This window comes from Coturnix japonica, unplaced genomic scaffold (genome assembly GCF_054131305.1).
Source record: "Coturnix japonica strain WE unplaced genomic scaffold, WE-NBRP24 Scf050, whole genome shotgun sequence".
Classification (NCBI taxonomy): domain Eukaryota; kingdom Metazoa; phylum Chordata; class Aves; order Galliformes; family Phasianidae; genus Coturnix; species Coturnix japonica.
Genome location: NW_028188953.1, coordinates 1,387,830 through 1,406,885, shown reverse-complemented (window position 1 = coordinate 1,406,885; position 19,056 = coordinate 1,387,830). Strand labels below are relative to the sequence as shown.

At 51.5% G+C, this 19,056-nt stretch overlaps 1 protein-coding gene and 1 long non-coding RNA gene across 6 annotated transcripts; one reads left to right on the top strand and one right to left on the bottom strand.

Annotated features, from left to right (window-relative positions):
- The first annotated feature begins 260 nt into the window (after positions 1–260).
- Positions 261–18,662, top strand: LOC107307685 (zinc finger protein 692-like). 5 transcript variants are annotated; one of them, XM_085532798.1, is made up of 12 exons: positions 261–397; positions 3,984–4,167; positions 4,266–4,297; positions 5,862–6,179; positions 7,330–7,378; positions 7,556–7,711; positions 10,191–10,319; positions 13,232–13,294; positions 13,437–13,515; positions 16,437–16,551; positions 18,020–18,119; positions 18,209–18,662. In XM_085532798.1, exons 2-12 carry the CDS (start codon positions 3,989–3,991, stop codon positions 18,567–18,569), a joined length of 1,581 nt encoding a protein of 526 aa, XP_085388924.1. In that variant the 5' UTR covers positions 261–397; positions 3,984–3,988; the 3' UTR covers positions 18,570–18,662. The 5 variants fall into 5 exon arrangements, 3 of the variants coding, with proteins under 3 accessions (XP_085388924.1, XP_085388925.1, XP_085388926.1); XR_014940869.1 differs by lacking the exons at positions 13,232–13,294; positions 13,437–13,515; positions 16,437–16,551; positions 18,020–18,119; positions 18,209–18,662 and adding exons at positions 10,504–11,203; positions 11,287–11,354; positions 11,653–11,806; XR_014940868.1 differs by lacking the exons at positions 13,232–13,294; positions 13,437–13,515; positions 16,437–16,551; positions 18,020–18,119; positions 18,209–18,662 and adding exons at positions 10,483–11,203; positions 11,287–11,354; positions 11,653–11,806.
- On the bottom strand, positions 10,736–18,626 carry LOC116652707 (uncharacterized). Its single transcript, XR_014940933.1, has 3 exons — positions 18,544–18,626; positions 18,230–18,307; positions 10,736–11,415 (listed from the first exon to the last, which is right to left on the bottom strand). It is a non-coding gene; the product is annotated as an uncharacterized LOC116652707 (long non-coding RNA).
- Positions 18,663–19,056: the final 394 nt, after the last annotated feature.

Sequence of the window (19,056 nt, the reverse complement as noted above, 5' to 3'; positions counted from 1 at the left end):
GGGAGGGGTCCAATATTGGGGGGGGGGAGGGGGAAGGTCCAACATTGGGGGGGGTTTGTCAGCAATGGGGCACTGTGAGGTCATCATGGCCCCCCAGTATGGCCCGTTGTACCCCAATATGGCTCATTGTACCCCAAATTTGCCCGATTTTGCCTTATTTTCCCTCAAAAACAACCTCGTATAAAATTAAACTACATTTCCCATCACCCCCCGCGCGCTGGAGCGGAAGTGACGCAATACGTAAGCCCGCGTTCCCGGAAGTAGTAGGCGGGATTTCCGCCATGTTGCGGCCTTCCCCCTCAGCCCCGCCGGCGCCGTTTCCTTCGGCTCTTAAAGGGGGCACGGCTCTCGGTGGGGTCCCACCGGCGGAACCGAGCGGCGGATCGCGGTGAACGAGGTGGGTGGATGTGGGGCAGAATGTGGGGCGGAGTGTGGGGCGGGGGGGGGGAGCGAGGAGAGGGGATGGGCCCGGTGGGACCCACCGCGATGACGTGGCCCCTTTAAGAGAAGGGGGGGGTAAAGGGGGGAAGGGGGCGGGGCTTAGAGAGTGGGCGGGGCTAAAGGAAAGGGGCGGGGCTAAAGAGGGGTGCGGCGATGTGATTGGGCGCTCAGTGGAGAAGGGGCGGGGCTTAGGGAATAGAATGGGGCTCTATGGGGAGGGGGCGGGGCTTAAAGAAATGGGCGTGGCTTATGTAAAGGGGCGGGGCTTGTGTGAATGGGGCTCTATGGAGGAGGGGCGTGGCTTATGTAAAGGGGCGGGGCTAAGGAAGGATAATGTGATCTGATTGGGTGAAGGGGCGGGGATATAGAAAGGGGGCGGGGCTTAGAGAAAGGGGCGGGGATTAGTAGGGAAATAAAATGGGGCCCTATGGGGAGGGGGCGGGGCTTAGAGAAAGGGGCGGGGCTAAAGAAGGATAATGGGATCTGATTGGGTGAGGGGGCGGGGCTATAGACAGAGGGGAGGGGCTTAGAAAAGGGGGTGGGGCTATAGACAGAGGGGGCGGGGCTTAGAAAAAGGGGCGGGGCTTGGGAGGGGTAGGACCCCTATTCCATCCCATAGACCCCATCACCCCATAGACCCCTATCCTGCCCCACAGACCCCATAATCCCCCCATAGACCCCTATCCTGCCCCACAGACCCCATAATCCCCCCATAGACCCCTATTCCACCCCACAGACCCCCTATTTCGCCCCATAGACACCCTATTCTACCCCATAGACCCCTATTCCACCCCACAGACCCCATTATCCCCCCATAGACCCTTATTCCATCCCATATACCCCTATTCCACCCCTGATTCCCCCTATTTTGCCCCATAGACCCCATCACCCCCCCATAGACCCCCTGTTCTACCCCATAGACCCCCTATTCCACCCCATAGACCCCATCATCCCCCCACCCCCGTTATTCCACCCCATAGACCCCTATTCCACCCCCCATTCCCCCTATTCCACCCCACAGACCCCATAGACCCCTATTCCACCCCCGATTCCCCCTATTTCACCCCACAGATCCCATAGACCCCTATTCCACCCCATCGATGCCGTTAGCCCCCCATGGACCCTTATTCCACCCCATAGACCCCATTATCCACCCCATAGACCCCACCATCACCCCATAAACCCCTATTCCACCTCTCAGACCCCATATACCCCCTATTCCGCCCCACAGACCCCATGGATCCCCCCGTCCCCCCGTCCCCCACCATCACCCGCCGTCGGAGGCGCTGCGAGTTGGACGCGCGTTGCAGTTCTACCCCATAGACCCCATTATCCCCCCATAGACCCCTATTCCACCCCCTGTTCCCCCTATTCCACCCCATAGACCCCATCATCACCCCATAGACCCCTATTCCACCCCATCGTCCCCCTTGTCCCCCCATAGACCCCTATTCCACCCCATATACCCCCTATTCCACCCCATAGACCCCTATTCCACCCCACAGACCCCATCACCCACCCATAGACCCTTATTCCACCCCATAGACCCCCTATTTCACCCCATAGACCCCTATTCCACCCCACAGACCCCATCATCCCCCCATAAACCCCTATTCTACCCCACAGACCCCATATACCCCCTATTCCACCCGATTCCCCCTATTTCGCCCCATAGACCCCTATTCCACCCCCGTTTCCCCCTATTCTACCCCACAGACCCCATAGACCCCTATTCCACCCCCCAAACCCCCTATTTTGCCCCATAGACCCCATCATCCCCCCATAGACCCCTATTCTACCCCACAGACCCCATAGACCCCTATTCCACCCCATCGACGCCGTTAGCCCCCCATGGACCCTTATTCCACCCCATAGACCCCATTATCCACCCCATAGACCCCATATCCCCTATTCTGCCCCACAGACCCCATGGATCCCCCCGTCCCCCCGTCCCCCACCATCACCCGCCGTCGGAGGCGCCGCGAGTTGGACGCTCGTCGCAGTTCTACCCCATAGACCCCATTATCCCCCCATAGACCCCTATTCCACCCCACAGACCCCATCGACCCCATTATCCCCCCATCGACCCCATTATCCCCCCATAGACCCCTATTCCACCCCCTGTTCCCCCTATTCCGCCCCACAGACCCCACCATCACCCCATATACCCCCTATTCCACCCCACAGACCCCATGGATCCCCCCGTCCCCCCGTCCCCCACCATCACCCGCCGTCGCAGGCGCCGCGAGTTGGACGCTCGTCGCAGTTCTACCCCATAGACCCCTATTCCCCTATTGACCCCTATCGACCCCTATCCCCCCATAGACCCCCTATTCCACCCCATAGACCCCATCATCTCCCCATAGACCCCTATTCCACCCCACACACCCCCTATTCCACCCCATAGACCCCATTATCCCCCCATATACCCCTATTTCACCCCATAGACCCCTATTCCACCTCTCAGACCCCATAGACCACTATTCCACCCCCTATTCCCCCTATTCCACCCCATAGACCCCTATTCCACCCCATAGACGCCCTATTCCACCCCATCGACCCCATTATCCCCCCATAGACCCCTCTTCGGCCCCACAGACCCCTATTACACCTCTCAGACCCCATAGACCCTCTATTCCACCCCACAGACCCCATAGACCCCTATTCCATCCCATATACCCCCTAGTTTGCCCCATAGACCCCTATTCCACCTCTCAGACCCCATAGACCCCTATTTCGCCCCACAGAGCCCCTATTCCACCCCATAGACCCCATCATCCTCCCATAGACCCCTATTCTACCCCACAGACCCCATAGACCCCTATTCCACCCCATAGACCCTTATTCCACCCCATCGTCCCCATTGTACCCCAATAGACCCCTATTCCACCCCCGATTCCCCCTATTCCACCCCATAGACCCCATTGACCCCATTATCCCCCCATCGACCCCATTATCCCCCCATAGACCCCTATTTCACCCCACAGACCCCATGGATCCCCCCGTCCCCCCGTCCCCCACCATCACCCGCCGTCGCAGGCGCCGTGAGTTGGACGCTCGTCGCAGTTCTACCCCATAGACCCCTGTACCACCCCATAGACCCCTATTCCACCCCATATACCCCCTATTCCACCCCCGATTCCCCCTATTCCACCCCCGATTCCCCCTATTCCACCCCATAGAACCCTATTCTACCCCACAGACCCCATAGACCCCTATTCCACCCCCTATTCCCCCTATTCCACCCCCGATTTCCCCTATTCCGCCCCACAGACCCCACCATCACCCCATATTCCCCCTATTCCACCCCACAGACCCCATATCCCCTATTCTACCCCACAGACCCCATGGATCCCCCCGTCCCCCCGTCCCCCACCATCACCCGCCGTCGCAGGCGCCGTGAGTTGGACGCTCGTCGCAGTTCTACCCCATAGACCCCTATACCACCCCATAGAACCCTATTCCACCCCATAGACCCCATTATCCCCCCACAGACCCCTATTCCACCCCATAGACCCCATATCCCCTATTTCACCCCACAGACCCCATGGATCCCCCCGTCCCCCCGTCCCCCACCATCACCCGCCGTCGCAGGCGCCGTGAGTTGGACGCTCGTCGCAGTAAAGGCCGGATCCGACTCGGGGGTCACTTGGAACAATGGTGTCAGCTCAAGGAACAACTCGGCTTCTCCCTTCATTCCCAATTGGCCAAATTCCTATTGGACAGGTCCCCAAAAAAACCCCCAAAATCCACGTTTCTAACCCCAAAATAAAGCCCTATATGGGTCTATAGGGTTGGGGTTGAGTTGGGTTTTCCCTTTGTAGGTACAGCTCGCAGGGCTGCGTTGTGAGCGCAGGTAGGAGATAAATCCTATATGGAGACCCCATATTCTTTTGGGGTTTTTGGGGTTCCCATATTCTTTTGGGGTTTTTCAACCCTAAATCAATGATCCCAATTATTGGGTTATTGGGGTCAATGGGTTATTGGGGTCTATGGGTTATTGGGGTTATTGGGTTATTGGGGTCAATGGGTTATTGGGGTTATTGGGCTATTGGGGCCATTGGGTTATTGGGGTTATTGGTTGGGATCAATGGGTTATTGGGGTCATTGGGTTATTGGGATCAATGGGTTATTGGGGTTATTGGGTTATTGGGGTCAATGGGTTATTGGGGTTATTGGGTTATTGGGGTCATTGGTTGGGATCAATGGGTTTTTGGGGTCAATGGGTTATTGGGGTTATTGGGTTATTGGGATCAGTGGGTCATTGGGGTCAATGGGTTATTGGGGTCAATGGGTTATTGGGGTTATTGGGTTATTGGGGTCATTGGTTATTGGGGTCAATGGGTTATTGGGGTCAATGGGTTATTGGGGTCAATGGGTTATTGGGGTTATTGGGGTTATTGGGTTATTGGGGTCATTGGTTGGGGCCATTGAGTCTTTGGGATCATTGGGTTATTGGGGTCAATGGGTTATTGAGGTCAATGGGTTATTGGGGTTATTGGGGTCAATGGGTTATTGGGGTCAATGGGTTTTTGGAGTCAATGGGTTATTGGGGTCAATGGGTTATTGGGGTTATTGGGTTATTGGGGTCATTGGGTTATTGGGGTTATTGGGTTATTGGGGTTATTGGTTGGGGTCGATGGGTTATTGGGGTCATTGGGTTATTGGGGTCATTGGGTTATTGGGGTCAGTGTGCAATTGGGGTTATTGGGGTCAATGTGTAATTGGGGTTATTGGGTTGTTGGGGTCATTGAGTAATTGGGGTCAATGGGTTGTTGGGGACAGTGTGTTTCAGTAGGGGTCTGTTGGGGGGATGATGGTGTCTATGGGGTGTAATAGGGGTCTATGGGGCGGAATAGGGGTCTATGGGGGGATGATGGGGTCTATGGGGCAGAATAGGGGTCTTTGGGGGGATGATGGGGTCTATGGGGCGGAATAGGGGTCTATGGGGGGTCATGGGGTCTATGGGGTGGAATAGGGGTCTATGGGGGGATGATGGGGTCTGTGGGGCGGAATAGGGGTGTGGGGGGATGATGAGGTCTATGGGGTGGAATAGGGGTCTATGGGGGGATGATGGGGTCTATGGGGCAGAACAGGGGTCTATGGGGGGATGTTGAGGTGTATGGGGTGGAATAGGGGTCTATGGGGGATGATGGAGTCTGTGGGGCGGAATGGGGTCTATGGGGGATGATGGGGTCTGTGGGGTGGAATAGGGGTCTATGGGGGGATGATGGGGTCTATGGGGCGGAATAGGGGTCTATGGGGGGATGATGGGGTCTATGGGGCGGAATAGGGCTCTACGTGAACCATCTCTGGTGCCAAAATCACTCAAAACCCACAACTTTCGCCCCCACTTTTCACCCAATTCCTCACTTTCCACCCCCCAAATCACCTCATTTCCCCCCCCCCCCACCCCACAGACCCCAACCTCCTCCACCCCGCTGCCCTACAACGATTGGTCGCCCTCTCCCACGGCCACAGCCGCGAGTGCGGCTTCGTCCCCGACGTGAAGCCCCCGACCCCCGGCAGCCCGGCCCCATTGGTTTGGGAATGCGTGGCCGGCCATCGCTTCACTTGGGGGGCCCCCGATGCCCCATTGGGATGCGATGGGGCCCAGGGGGGTTCGGGACCCACATCCGTCCCCATACGACGTCGGTCGTTACGGAGGATGGGGATGGCGGAAGAGCACAACGCCGTGAAGGATGATGTGGATTGGTCGGATGGTGGCAGTGATGGAGGTGAGTTGGGGTTGGATTGGACCCTATCCCCGGTCCTATAGGGATCATTGGGTCCGGTTCTGCCCCATAGAGGTGTGTTTGGGTTGGATTGGATTATAGGATATCCCCGATCCTATAGGGATCATCGGGTTCGGTTCTGCCCCATAGAGGTGTATTTGGGTTGGATTGGACCATTGGATATCCCCGATCCTATAGGGATCATTGGGTCTGGTTCTGCCCCATGGAGGTGTATTTGGGTTGGTCTGGATCATAGGATATCTCCGGTCCTATAGGAACCATCGGGTCCAGTTCTGCCCCATAGAGGTGTATTTGGGTTGGATTGGACCATTGGATATCCCCGATCCTATAGGAACCATCGGGTCCAGTTCTGCCCCATAGATGTGTATTTGGGTTGGAATGGATCATAGGATATCCCTGGTCCCATAAGAACCATCGGGTCCAGTTCTGCCCCATAGAGGTGTATTTGGGTTGGATTGGATCATAGGATATCTCCAGTCCCATAAGAACCATCGGGTCCCGTTCTGTTCGTTGTATAGGATCAGAGGATATCCCCGGTCCTATAGGAACCGTCGGGTCCAGTTCTGCCCCATAGAGGTGTATTTGGGTTGTATAGGATCAGAGGATATCCCCGGTCCCATAAGAACCATCGGGTCCAGTTCTGTTCGTTGTATAGGATCATAGGATATCTCCGGTCCCATAAGAACCATTGGGTCCAGTTCTGCCCCATAGAGGTGTATTTGGGTTGTATAGGATCATAGGATATCTCCGGTCCCATAAGAACCATCGGGTCCAGTTCTGTTGGTTGTATAGGACCATAGGATATCTCCGGTCCCATAAGAACCATCGGGTCCAGTTCTGCCCCATGGAGGTGTATTTGGGTTGTATAGGATCAGAGGATATCCCCGGTCCCATAAGAACCATCGGGTCCAGTTCTGTTCGTTGTATAGGATCATAGGATATCTCCGGTCCCATAAGAACCATTGGGTCCAGTTCTGCCCCATAGAGGTGTATTTGGGTTGTATAGGATCAGAGGATATCCCCGGTCCCATAAGAACCATCGGGTCCGGTTCTGACCCATTTACCCCCATCTCCATCCCATTACCATCTATAGGGCCTCACCCTGACCTCACTGCCCTCTATCTCCCCACAGCTCCCCATGGGCAGATGGAGGCGGAACCCACAGAACCGAACCACGAGAGGTGAATGACGACCCCAAAGTGGGATCTCCAGAACCTCAAGTCCCACCTGAACCCATTTGGGCCCATCGGGCTTTGACCTGGTGCCACCCTATACAACAACGGTGGCACCGAATGAACCGACCCCAATTAAATCAGCTCTATGGGGTCGTTAGGGCTGATTCTGAGCTGATTCTATAGGGCCGGGGTGGAGGAGAAAGAAGAGCGAGATGCTGAGCCCCAAGAGGAGGAAGAGGAGGAGGAGGATGAGGAGGAAGATGAAGACTTTGCTGAGGAAGATGATCTGACCTACAACGACGATCTGCGGGATGAGAACTACCACCCGGCTCAGGACAGGTGAGAAGAGGTGATCCATCATCCAGAACCATTGGGTCGTGGCCCATATGGGGTCCAACAAGGTCCAATAGGGTTAGAGATGCTCTATGGGGTCAACCACGTCCTATGGGGTCAGTCATGTCCCATATGGGGCCCAACCACGAACAATAGGGTTAGAGATGCTCAATGGGGTCAACCACGTCCTATGGAGTCAATCGTGTCCCATATGGGGTCCAACAAGGTCCAATAGGGTTAGAGATGCTCTATGGGGTCAACCACGTCCTATGGGGTCAATCGTGTCCCATATGGGGTCCAACAAGGTCCAATAGGGTTAGAGATGCTCTATGGGGTCAACCACGTCCTATGGGGTCAATCGTGGCCCATATGGGGTCCAACCATGGCCAATAGGGTTAGAGATGCTCAATGGGGTCAACCACGTCCTATGGGGTCAATCGTGTCCCATATGGGGTCCAACAAGGTCCAATAGGGTTAGAGATGCTCTATGGGGTCAACCACGTCCTATGGGGTCAATCGTGGCCCATATGGGGTCCAACAAGGTCCAATAGGGTTAGAGATGCTCTATGGGGTCAGTCATGTCCCATATGGGGCCTAACCATGGCCAATAGGGTTAGAGATGCTCTATGGGGTCAACCACGTCCTATGGGGTCAATCGTGTCCCATATGGGGTCCAACAAGGTCCAATAGGGTTAGAGATGCTCTATGGGGTCAACCATGTCCTATGGGGTCAATCGTGGCCCATATGGGGTCCAACAAGGTCCAATAGGGTTAGAGATGCTTTATGGGGTCAACCACGTCCTATGGGGTCAATCGTGTCCCATATGGGGTCCAGCCATGGCCAATAGGGTTAGAGATGCTCTATGGGGTCAGTCATGTCCCATATGGGGCCCAACCACGGACAATAGGGTTAGGGATGCTCAATGGGGTCAACCACGTCCTATGGGGTCAGTCATGTCCCATATGGGATCCAACTATGGCCAATAGGGTTAGAGATGCTCTATGGGGTCAACCACGTCCTATGGGGTCAATCGTGTCCCGTATGGGGTCCAACCATGGCCAATAGGGTTAGAGATGCTCTATGGGGTCAGTCACGTCCCATATAGGGTCCAACCATGGCCAATAGGGTTAGAGATGGTCAATGGGGTCAAGCAAGTCCTATGGGGTCAGTCATGTCCCATATGGGGCCCAACAACGGACAATAGGGTTAGAGATGCTCAATGGGGTCAACCACGTCCTATGGGGTCAGTCGTGTCCCATATGGGGTCCAACCACGGACAACAGGGTTAGAGATGCTCAACGGGGTCAACCACGTCCTATGTGGTCAGTCATGTCCCATGATATCCAACCATGGCCAATAGGATCAACCATGTCCCACTACATCCCACCATGGCTAATAGGGTCAACCACATCCCATGGGGTCAGTCATGTCCCACAGTATCCGACCATGGCCAATAGGGTCAATCATGTCCCATGGCATCCAACCATAGACAACAGGAGATCAACCATGTCCAATAGGGTTAGAGATGCTCAACGGGGTCAACCACGTCCTATGGGGTAAGTCATGTCCCATGGCATCCATCCATGGCCAGTAGGGTCAATAATGTCCCATGGCATCCAACCACGTCCCATAGGGTCAACCATGTCCCATGGCATCTAACCATGGCCAATAGGGTCAACCATATCCCATGGGGTCAATCACATCCCATGGCATCCAACTATGGCCAATAGGGTCAATCATGTCCCATGGCACCCAACTATGGTCAATAGGGTTAGAGATGGTCAATGAGGTCAACCACGTCCTATGGGGTCAATCATATCCCATGGCATCTTACCATGGCCAATAGGGTCAACCATGTCCCATGGGGTCAATCATATCCCATGGCATCCAGCCATGGCCAGTAGGGTCAACCATGTTCCATAGGGTCAACCATGACCAATGGCATACAACTATGGCCAATAGGGTCAACCACGTCCCATGGGGTCAATCGTGGCCCATGGCACCCAACTATGGCCAATAGGGTTAGAGATGGTCAATGGGGTCAACCACATCCCATGGGGTCAATCATATCCCATGGCATCCAACTATGGCCAATAGGGTCAACCATGTCCCATGGCACCCAACTATGGTCAATAGGGTCAACCACGTCCTATGGGGTCAGTCATGTCCCATGGCATCCAACCACGTCCCATAGGGTCAACCATGTCCCATGGCATCCAACCACGTCCCATGGGGTCAGTCACGTCCCTTGGCATCAACCATGGCCAATAGGGTCAACCATGTCCCATGGCACCCAACTATGGTCAACAGGGTCAACCACGTCCCATGGTGTCTATCATGTCCCATGGCATCCAACCATACCCAACGGGGTCAGCGATGCCCAATGTCATCAACCATATCCAACAGGCTCCTCCATTCCCAACCCGATCCAACCCCATCCAAACGGGGTCAGCTTTATCCCACATCTCATCTTCTCCCTCCCAGCGACTCGGAGCCGCAGCGACGCCAAATCCAACCCCACAGCAGCCGTAAGAAACCCGTCAAGGAGGAGCAGACCCCGAACGAGCAGAACCCCATTGATTCCAACTCAGATGAGAAGGGTGGGAGAGTCAGGTGAGCTGGGAAGGACACGGTGGGGCTGGGGATAGGGGGCATTTGGGACACCCTGGGGGTGGCATTGGGGTTTAATGCCATGTCACACGTGCTGGAAGCTTGAGAATGGTCTGATTTGGGGCAGCCTTAGCGTCCCCATAGCACAATGCATGTGCTGCTATAGGTGCTTCACCCTATATCATAGCGCTCCCAATTGTGGGGTGGATGAGTCCAGAAAGGAAGAACCTCCAGAACCATCTCTGGTACCGGGTGGTGAATCCTTCTTTATCATGCATGGGGGGACAAGGTTCTGTGCAGCCCCAGATCCCATATATTGATGGATGGGGCAGCACCACTTGGTTGTACCATCCACACGATGCTCTACCATCACTTTGAACCCAACGGAGCCATCTACAACCATTGGCCAAAGGGTATTTAGGAACACAGGGGTTGCTCTTCACATTTATTGATGCATGGGGTGGCACCACTTGGTTGTATCATCCACACGTATGGCCACGATCCACGCCACGACGCTCTACCATCACTTTGAACCCAATGGACCCAACTACAACCATTGACCAAAGGGTATTTGGGAACACGATGCTCTTCACCCGCTGTTTTGGGGCTGAGTTTCTTCCATCCCAACCACGCTGGGGGTTCCAAGTTCACTTTGTGCTATAGAAGAAGATGGGAAGCTGAAGGAATCCACACGCAACGCGGGCTGCTCTTCGCGCAATGGAAAAGCCCCCACGCTTTTGCTTCTCGGGTCACATAGAATCACCCCATTTCTGGGTTTTTATACCAAAAAAAAGCATTAAATACCTCCCAAAAACCAACTCGTTTTTACATGGAGTGAGATGGACTGATGGGATCTCGCCTTCGTTTGCCATGGATGGAAGATACAGGTGAGTGTTACCCACATCCATCATGGCTCCTCTAGGCCGCTCCTCATATTGCATTGACTCTTACCCTACCCCATCTCTTCCAGGCACCGAAATGATGCTGAGATGAGAAGATTCCAACCCAAAAAGCTCCAATTCCCAATGGAAATGAATGGTAAATCCTTTATTCTTCCCTCCTCTCCTTGTCTGTTGTTGGATAGGGGGGTCACACAGCGCTGGAATTGGGGGTAGAAAGGTTCGATTTAGATCTTTACTGACAGTAGAATGGAATAGAAAGGGGTTATTCCCCCTTTATACCATTGGGATGGGGCCATTCTGTGCCATTAGGGTGATGTGGGGGCAAATCTTTGGCTTTTAAAGGCTAAATTTGCTTATAGATATCACGTTGCTCATATCAGCCTCCATTCCTTGGCTCTATAATTGGGATTTAACTCATCCATCTCATATTGCAGGGCAGAAATAACCCAACAAAGCCGATAAAACCCACAGCAGAACGACGTGGATGGGGAACGAACACACCATGATGGCGAATGGAACCTTCATTGTGCTATAAACCATGTTAAAAAGAGTCTGTAATCAGTAATAAAGGATCTGATTCTGCTCTTGGTTGCGTGAAAGGTGCGTTTGTTGCGTTAAATGCGATGGAGAAATGATCGTCCAGCAAAGGGAAGGTCTGAAAGGTGGGTTGGTTGTATTGGTCTCTATGGGAGACATCGAATGTGGCTGCACTATAACATCTCGGACCCTATAGAATATCATGAAAGAACCTAGAATCCAAGATAAACCAGCCTGGACCCTATAAAAGCATCCTAGAACCAAAGATAAACCAGCCTGGACCCTATAAACCCATCCTAGAACCAAAGATAAACCAGCCTGGACCCTATAAATCATCCTAGAACCAAAGATAAACCAGCCTGGACCCTATAAACCCATCCTAGAACCAAAGATAAACCAGCCTGGACCCTATAAACCCATCCCAGAACCAAAGATAAACCAGCCTGGACCCTATAAACCCATCCTAGAACCAAAGATAAATCAGCTTGGACCCTATAAACCCATCCTAGAACCAAAGATAAACCAGCCTGGACCCTATAAACCCATCCTAGAACCAAAGATAAACCAGCCTGGACCCTATAAACCCATCCTAGAACCAAAGACAAACCACCATGGACCCTACAAACCATCCTAGAGCTAAAGAGAAACCAGCCTGGACCCTATAAACCCATCCTAGAACCAAAGATAAACCAGCCTGGACCCTATAAACCCATCCCAGACCCAAAGATAAACCAGCCTGGACCCTATAAATCATCCTAGAACCAAAGATAAACCAACCTGGACTCTATAAACCCATCCTAGAACCAAAGATAAACCAGCCTGGACCCAATAAAAGCATCCTAGAACCAAAGATAAACCAACCTGGACCCTATAAACCCATCCTAGAACCAAAGATAAACCAGCCTGGACCCTATAAATCATCCTAGAACCAAAGATAAACCAGCTTGGACCCTATAAACGCATCCTAGAACCAAAGATAAACCAGCCTGGACCCTACAAACCCATCCTAGAACCAAAGATAAACCAGCCTGGACCCTATAAACCCATCCTAGAACCAAAGATAAACCAGCCTGGACCCTATAAACCCATCCTAGAACCAAAGATAAACCAGCTGGATCCTATAAAACCATCGTAGAACCAAAGATAAACCAGCCTGGACCCTACAAATCATCCTAGAACCAAAGATAAACCAACCTGGAACCTACAAACCATCCTAGAACCAAAGATAAACCAACCTGGACCCTATAAACCCATCCTAGAACCAAAGATAAACCAGCCTGGACCCTATAAACCATCCTAGAACCAAAGATAAACCAGCCTGGACCCTATAAACGCATCCTAGAACCAAAGATAAACCAGCTTGGACCCTATAAACGCATCCTAGAACCAAAGATAAACCTGGACCCTACAAACACATCCAGTCTCTGCTTAAAGCAAAGATGAACCCAACACCAAACCACCTCTTTCCTATTGCAGCTACAAGCATCCAATGCATCCGAGCGATGAAGACGTGGCCCAGATCGGCCCCAAAAGGATCAGGTAGGGGATAAAACCCTTTTGTGTTTCCTTACATTGATGGAGGGAATGGGGTTGGAGGGATGGAGCTCCCTCCGTTCCAACCCCATTGCTTTCTCTTCCCATTGGGGTCAACGTCACCCCAATATCTCATTCTCTCCTATAGGAAAGCAGCCAAACGTGAGATCCTCCTCTGCGACTTCGAGGGCTGCGGGAAGATCTTCTCCAACAGGCAATATCTCAATGTAAGGACATCGCTGGGGTGGGATATGTGGGGCCCAGACCCACTTTTCTATGCGTATCAGGTTGGGTCGAGCGTGTCCATCCATCACACTTTGTCTATTGGGGGCCAGGAATGCATTGAACTGGAGTAGAACCGGATCCTCTCTCAGATCTCAATGCTGGTCCATTAAGATTTGACCATCTGGGTGCTCAGTTCAGCCATAGGGTCACTTTAAACCCCACTTTCACTCTTTTCCTCTCTTTTCACCCCAAATCCACAGCGCTGTTGGGTTCATCAATGCATTGAAGTGGAGTAGAACCGGATCCTCTCTCTGATCTCAATGCTGGTCCATCAGGATTTGGCCATCCATCACATTTCAACTCAGCCATAGGGTCACTTTAAACCCCACTTTCACTCTTTTCCTCTCTTTTCACCCCAAAACCACAGCACTTTTGAGCCCATAATGAATTGAACTGGAGTAGAACCGGATCCTCTCTCAGATCTCAATGCTGGTCCATTAAGATTTGACCATCTGGGTGCTCAGTTCAGCCATAGGGTCACTTCAAACCCCACTTTCACTCTTTTCCTCTCTTTTCACCCCAAAACCACAGCGCTGTTTGGCCCAGCAATGCATTGAACTGGAGTAGAACCGGATCCTCTCTCAGATCTCAATGCTGGTCCATCAGGATTGGGCCATCTGGGTGCTCAGCTCAGCCATAGGGTCACTTAAATCCCAACTTTCACTCTTTTCCTCTCTTTTCACCCCAAAACCACAACACTTTTGAGCCCATAATGAATTGAACTGGAGTAGAACCGGATCCTCTCTCAGATCTCAATGCTGTTCCATCAGGATTTGGCCATCCATCACATTTCAACTCAGCCATAGGTTCACTTTAAACCCCACTTTCACTCTTTTCCTCTCTTTTCACCCCAAAACCACAGCACTTTTGAGCCCATAATGCATTGAACTGGAGTAGAACCGGATCCTCTCTCAGATCTCAATGCTGGTCCATTAAGATTTGACCATCTGGATGCTCAGCTCAGCCATAGAGTCACTTAAATCCCCACTTTCACTCTTTTCCTCTCTTTTCTCCCCAAAACCACAGCACTTTTGAGCCCATAATGAATTGAACTGGAGTAGAACCGGATCCTCTCTCCGATCTCAATGCTGTTCCATCAGGATTTGGCCATCCATCACATTTCAACTCAGCCATAGGGTCACTTTAAACCCAACTTTCACTCTTTTCCTCTCTTTTCTCCCCAAAACCACAGCGCTTTTGGCCCATAATGCATTGAACTGGAGTAGAACTGGATCCTCTCTCTGAGCTCAATGCTGGTCCATCAGGATTTGGCCATCCATCACATTTCAACTCAGCCATAGGGTCACTTTAAACCCAACTTTCACTCTTTTCCTCTCTTTTCACCCCAAAACCACAGCGCTGTTGGGCTCATCAATGCATTGAACTAGAGTAGAACCGGATCCTCTCTCTGATCTCAATGCTGGTCCATTAAGATTTGACCATCTGGGTGCTCAGCTCAGCCATAGGGTCACTTTAAACCCAACTTTCACTCTTTTCCTCTCTTTTCACCCCAAAACCACAGCGCTGTTGGGCTCATCAATGCATTGAAGTGGAGTAGAACTGGATCCTCTCTCAGATCTCAATGCTGGTCCATCAGGATTTGACCATCTGGGTGCTCAGTTCAGCCATAGGGTCACTTAAATCCCCAATTTAACTCTTTTCCTCTCTTTTCTCCCCAAAACCACAGCGCTGTTGGGCTCATCAATGCATTGAAGTGGAGTAGAACCAGATCCTCTCTCTGAGCTCAATGCTGGTCCATCAGGATTTGGCCATCCATCACATTTCAACTCAGCCATAGGGTCACTTTAAACCCAACTTTCACTCTTTTCCTCTCTTTTCTCCCCAAAACCACAGCACTTTTGAGCCCATAATGAATTGGAGTAGAACCGGATCCTCTCTCAGATCTCAATGCTGGTCCATCTGGATTTGACCATCTGGGTGCTCAGTTCAGCCATAGGGTCACTTAAATCCCCACTTTGACTCTTTTCCTCTCTTTTCACCCCAAAACCACAGCACTTTTGAGCCCATAATGCATTGAAGTGGAGTAGAACCGGATCCTCTCTCAGATCTCAATGCTGGTCCATTAAGATTTGACCATCTGGGTGCTCAGTTCAGCCATAGGGTCACTTAAATCCCCCCTTTCACTCTTTTCCTCTGTTTTCTCCCCAAAACCACAGCACTTTTGGGCCCATAATGCATTGAACTGGAGCAGAACCGGATCCTCTCTCAGATCTCAATGCTGGTCCATCAGGATTTGGCCATCCATCATGTTTATGGGTGCTCAGTTCAGACATAGGGTCACTTAAATCCCCACTTTCACTCTTTTCCTCTCTTTTCACCCCAAAACCACAGCACTTTTGAGCCCATAATGCATTGAACTGGAGTAGAACCGGATCCTCTCTCAGATCTCAGTGCTGGTCCATCAGGATTTGACCATCCGGGTGCTCAGTTCAGCCATAGGGTCACTTAAATCCCCACTTTGACTCTTTTCCTCTCTTTTCACCCCAAAACCACAGCAGTTTTGAGCCCATAATGAATTGAAGTGGAGTAGAACCGGATCCTCTCTCAGATCTCAATGCTGGTCCATCAGGATTTGGCCATCCATCACATTTCAACTCAGCCATAGGGTCACTTTAAACCCCACTTTCACTCTTTTCCTCTCTTTTCTCCCCAAATTCACAGCAGTTGGGTCCCATCAATGCATTGAACTGGAGTAGAACCGGATCCTCTCTCAGATCTCAATGCTGGTCCATCAGGATTTGGGCCATCCATCCCGTTTCTGGGTGCTCAGTTCAGCCATAGGCTTGAATAGTGAATATCCTTTTTTTCTCTCTTTTCCCCTGTTTTCTCCCCAAAACCACAGCACCATAAGAAATACCAACACGTCCACCAAAAGACCTTCACCTGCTCGGAGCCCAGCTGTGGGAAATCCTTCAACTTCAAGAAACACCTCAAGGAACACGAGAAGCTGCACAGCGGTGAGTTGATGGTACATGGAAGGTCTGATCCTTCCTCCCATTTCTTCTTATTACCCCTTTTTTCCTGACCTGGTTACTATGCAGACGTGGCCACGTCGGTTCCTTTCCAATCTGGAGGTATCCTGGCCCCCAAAACAAAGAGTTCTAGATCCTAAACTACGTTCTGGAAGCATTCGGGCCCCCAAAACACAACCTGAAAGCATCCTGGCTCCTAAACCAAAGAGTTCTAGATCCTAAACTATGTTCTAGATGCATCCTGGCTCCTAAACCAAAGAGTTCTAGATCCTAAACTACTTTCTGGAAGCATTCTGGCCCCTAAACCAAAGAGTTCTAGATCCAAAAACACATCCTGGCCCCTAAACCAAATGGTTCTAGATCCTAAACTCCATTCTGGAACCATTCTGGCTCCTAAACCAAAGAGTTCTAGATCCTAAAACACAACCTGAAAGCATCCTGGGCCCTGAACCAGTGAGTTCTAGATCCTAAACTACTATTTGGAAGCATTCTGGCCCCTAAAACAAAGAGTTCTATATCCTAAAATACATCCTGGACCCTAAACCAGCAAGTTCTAGATCCTAAACTACTATTTGGAAGCATTCTGGCCCCTAAAACAAAGAGTTCTAGATCCTAAAATACATCCCGGACCCTAAACCAAATGGTTCTAGATCCTAAACTACATTCTGTAAGCATTCTGGCCCCTAAACCAAAGAGTTCTAGATCCAAAAACACATCCTGGACCCTAAACCAAATGGTTCTAGGTCCTGAACTACGTTCTTGAAGCATTCTGGCCCCTAAGACAAAGAGTTCTAGATCCTAAAATACTCCCTGGACCCTAAACCAGAAAGTTCTAGATCCTGAACTACGTTTTGGAAGCATTCTGGCCCCTAAAACAAAGAGTTCTAGATCCAAAAACACATCCTGGACCCTAAACCAAATGGTTCTAGATCCTAAACTACGCTCTGGAAGCATTCTGGCCCCTAAAACAAAGAGTTCTATATCCTAAACCACATCCTGGACCCTAAACTAAATGGTTCTAGATCCTAAAATATGTTCTGGATGAATCCTGACCCCTAAACCAAAGAGTTCTAGATCCTAAACCACAACCTGAAAGCATCCTGGGCCCTGAACCAGCGAGTTCTAGATCCTAAACTACTATTTGGAAGCATTCTGGTCCCTAAAACAAAGAGTTCTAGATCCTAAACCACATCCTGGACCCTAAACCAAATGGTTCTAGATCCTAAACTACGTTATGGCAGCATTCTGGCCCCTAAACCAAAGAGTTCTAGATCCAAAAACACATCCTGGCCCTTAAACTAAATGGTTCTAGATCCTAAACTACTATTTGGAAGCATTCTGGCCCCTAAATCAACGAGTTCTAGATCCTAAACCACATCCTAAAGCCTCCTATCTGCTCAGCCCAACCGAAGCATCCCCCACCACCCCACTTTTTATCTCCTCTGCCCCACAGACAAACGAGATTACATCTGCGAGTTCTGCGCCCGCTCCTTCCGGACCAGCAGCAACCTCATCATCCACAGACGCATCCACACGGGAGAGAAACCCCTCCAGTGAGTGGCTGAGCCCCTTCACATCAGAAGGGGGATGTTCTCCTCCATCCCTTTGCTTTACCCTTTATATCCCCCCCCCCTAAAAATAGGTGTGAGATCTGCGGCTTCACCTGCCGTCAGAAAGCCTCCCTCAACTGGCACATGAAGAAGCACGACGCCGATTCCTTCTATCAATTCTCCTGCGATCTCTGCGGCAAAAAGTTCGAGAAGAAGGACAACGTCACGGCCCATAAGAGCAAAAGCCACCCCGATTCAACACCGCCCCAAGCTGCGCCATCATCCCCACCTCCACCACCTCCAGCCGTAGGGATGGGGATAGAAGCTGAGCTTCCCATAGGGGATGCTATGAGTGGAGAGGAGAAAGGTGATGGGGGTGATGGGGGTGATGGGGGCGATGGGGGTAATGGGGGTAATGGGGACGCACCTCCTGCTGCAGCTCTGGTTGAGTAATAAGAGATTTCAAGGCACGATCCGATGCTGTTGGTTGCTAACACTGTCAGAATGGATCCAGACAAATAAAGGCTGTTTTTTTGGTAATAAAAAGCACGTTTCTCGCTTCCTGAAGGGCTTCACGGAAAGCAGACGGGTTAAATTCATCACCGTTCCCTTATCTAAAGGTTTAATTCGGGTGTAGAAATGAAGGGGGATCATTAAGATGAATGGAGCTGGATGGGGTTCCGACGCAACTCAGGGCGCTGCTTTCACATCCCATTATTAACAGTGACTAATTATGACTAAGAGCTCTACCCCAACCCTGAGCCTTGCAGACCCCCCTCCCCACCCTCAGGCTCCTTCTTACCTATAGAATTAGGCACTGTGTAATAGTAATATAGTCATTAGGCACCATGGAAGACCCCCATGATGGGATATAGGGGGGGATAAGGATGGATTTAAGGGATGACGGCGCATTGGGCCCCATTTGCAGCTGGGGATGGGA